Below are 2,392 nucleotides of genomic sequence, written 5' to 3'. Positions count from 1 at the left end.
AGGGGGGGAGAGAGAGAGAGAGAGAGAGAGAGAGAGAGAGAGAGAGAGAGAGAGAGAGAGAGAGAGAGAGAGAGAGCGAGAGAGAGAGAGAGAGAGAGAGAGAGAGAGAGAGAGAGAGAGAGAGAGAGAGAGAGAGAGAGAGAGAGAGAGAGAGAGAGAAAGAGAAAGGGCACGTCATCAGCTCGTCGCAGCACGCAGACGTGACGGCGAGCTCGCCCATCGCCTACGCGGCATGGCCCGACCAGATCTACCGCGGGACGCAGCGGGGAGAGGCGGCGGCACCACGTGCCGCCCATCGCCTTTGTCTCAGCGTACAGCTGCAGGTACGACTCCTGCGGCAGCGAGGGCATCTCCGCCTCGGTCAGGCCGTCGACGTCGGACCCGTCGAACCTGAGGCACGTGCCGTGGACGTGTCTCGCAAGTCTCGCAACTGGTCTGCCGCTCCACCGGAGCCGCCGGACAGCACCGGCAGCAGGCGCGGCTCGCTCCCACCCGCTCGGGATCCGATTCGCGGGAGGCGGGTATCTCTGCGCGTCACCCTCGGCTGCTGCTCGAGCCACGACACGGCCGCATCTCAGCTACATCTCGCTCGGCAGTCTCTCGGACCTCTCTCAGCTATCTCTCGGCTATCTCTCGGCCATCTCTCGGCTATCTCTCGGCCATCTCTCCACCGTGTTGATGGCGACGACGACATGACAATCTTTGGCACGCCCGCCTTGCGGCACGCGCGCACGACGTTGAGCGAGCCCTCGTAGTTGACCTTGAAGTACAGCTCCCGCGGGTGGAACGGGCCGACCGCGGCCGCGTTGTGCCAGACGCAGTCAGCGCCCTCAACCAGCGCATCGAGCGTCGCCTCGTCGCAGACGTCGCCAGTCACGTACTTGATGCGCTCGTGTCGCCACGCGTTGGCCGGCGGTGGGACGATGTCCAGGCAGCGCACCTGACACGGTGGCGGGGTGGACGTCGCGGATCGCCTGCACCGACGCGAGAAGGGTGCACAGCGGCCGAGCGAGCCTCCACAGCGCCTCGCTCGACGAGCATCTCGACGAGCCGCGCGCCGACGAAGCCGGTGCCGCCAGTGACAACACAGACGCGCGGCACCGCCGCCCGCGGCGTGCGGCTCGCAGCAGCCTGCACGGGGCTGAGGTGGTCCGAGAGGTCGGGCATATGTGCCTTTTGGGACGCCGCGGCGAGCGAGCGATGGAGGCTCAGAAAGGAGGCCGAAGAATAAGAATTTTGCGCGTTCCTCGTCGCACTCCGGGCACGGGACTGGCGCGCACTGGCGAAGAAGAATTTTTACTGCGCACACTGGCACGACAAGGGCGCGGATTGAGGAATACGCATGCTTTGCAACGGGAATGGCGCGCACTGGCACGAATTGCAGCAGCGAGAGAATGACACGTTCTAATCTACTGAGTACCCTTTAAGTCTCTCGTGTCCGCGCCGACGCTCACGTTTAACCGTAGAACGTCCCCCTGAACACCGCCCGCCGACGATCGATCAGTCCACAATCGTCGCCCGCAGCGACCGCAGCGATGGATGCCGCCCCCCCCCACGGCCCCTACGGCCGACGCGCCGATGCACGACCGGCCTCCGTCGGACGGCTCTCCGGCCTCTCCGGCCGCTGCCGCCCGCGCTACTGCCGATCCGGTCCCCTTCACGCTCCGCACAAGCAACGACAACTTTGAGGTCGCCGGCTTTGGCCAGGTGCATGCCCACCACCTGCTTGCCTCCATGTTCACCCTTCGCGCCCCTCCCCCCCTCCGACGCCGCCGTATGACCTTAGGTGAGGGGCACGACCACCCGCCTGGAAGGCGCTCTCATCAGCAAGTCACCCAGGCACCAACTCCTGGGCGTTTACGCTTGACTACGTGGAAACCATGCAGTGGATGCAGGTCGATCAAAACGGCGACGCCAACCGCTGGTCCCTGGGCCGAGGATGAGGTGCGAGCCATGATGCTCGACCCAGCGTGCACCAAGTCGCTCACATTCCGTGAGTTCGTCAACGGGCCGAATCTCCAAGTCGACTGCGATCTCGAACTCCGACAACTGGACCGGTGCACCACCCGCGGAGGACGATGCCTCCCTCGACGACATCCCTTCATCGACGGACGCCTTCACCGCCGCCGGCCCTGGGCGCCATCGCGGCCTCCGACTGGCTGCCGCAGCTCACACCCTAAATCTATCTGCCTTAGGCACGGAGCCAACGGAGCCATCGCGCACGCTCGCATCGCGTGCGGCTCCGAGGTCTCCCGCCGAGACCGGCTCGGCGCGGCTTTGACTGACGTGACTGACTGATGAGTGCTTGCGAGAGAGAGATTTTTAGCAATGCTTGCGATGGATGATCTCCGACACCCAAAACCAAAGAGTAAAATGACAAGGGACTGGCGCC

General features: G+C 64.6%; 1 protein-coding gene across 1 annotated transcript; it reads right to left on the bottom strand.

Moving 5' to 3' along the window:
- Positions 1-177: 177 nt before the first annotated feature.
- On the bottom strand, positions 178-1,167 carry EMIHUDRAFT_253304 (hypothetical protein; the record flags this gene model as incomplete). Its single annotated transcript, XM_005784975.1, has 4 exons — positions 178-223; positions 283-390; positions 693-940; positions 1,021-1,167. The coding sequence occupies 4 exons, from the start codon at positions 1,165-1,167 to the stop codon at positions 178-180; spliced, it is 549 nt and encodes a 182-aa protein (XP_005785032.1).
- Positions 1,168-2,392: the final 1,225 nt, after the last annotated feature.

Source organism: Emiliania huxleyi, assembly GCF_000372725.1.
Source record: "Emiliania huxleyi CCMP1516 chromosome Unknown EMIHUscaffold_1651, whole genome shotgun sequence".
NCBI classification, from domain to species: Eukaryota; Haptophyta; order Isochrysidales; family Noelaerhabdaceae; genus Emiliania; species Emiliania huxleyi.
The sequence above is the reverse complement of the archived record's forward strand: the minus strand, read 5'-3'. Positions and strand labels throughout refer to the sequence as shown.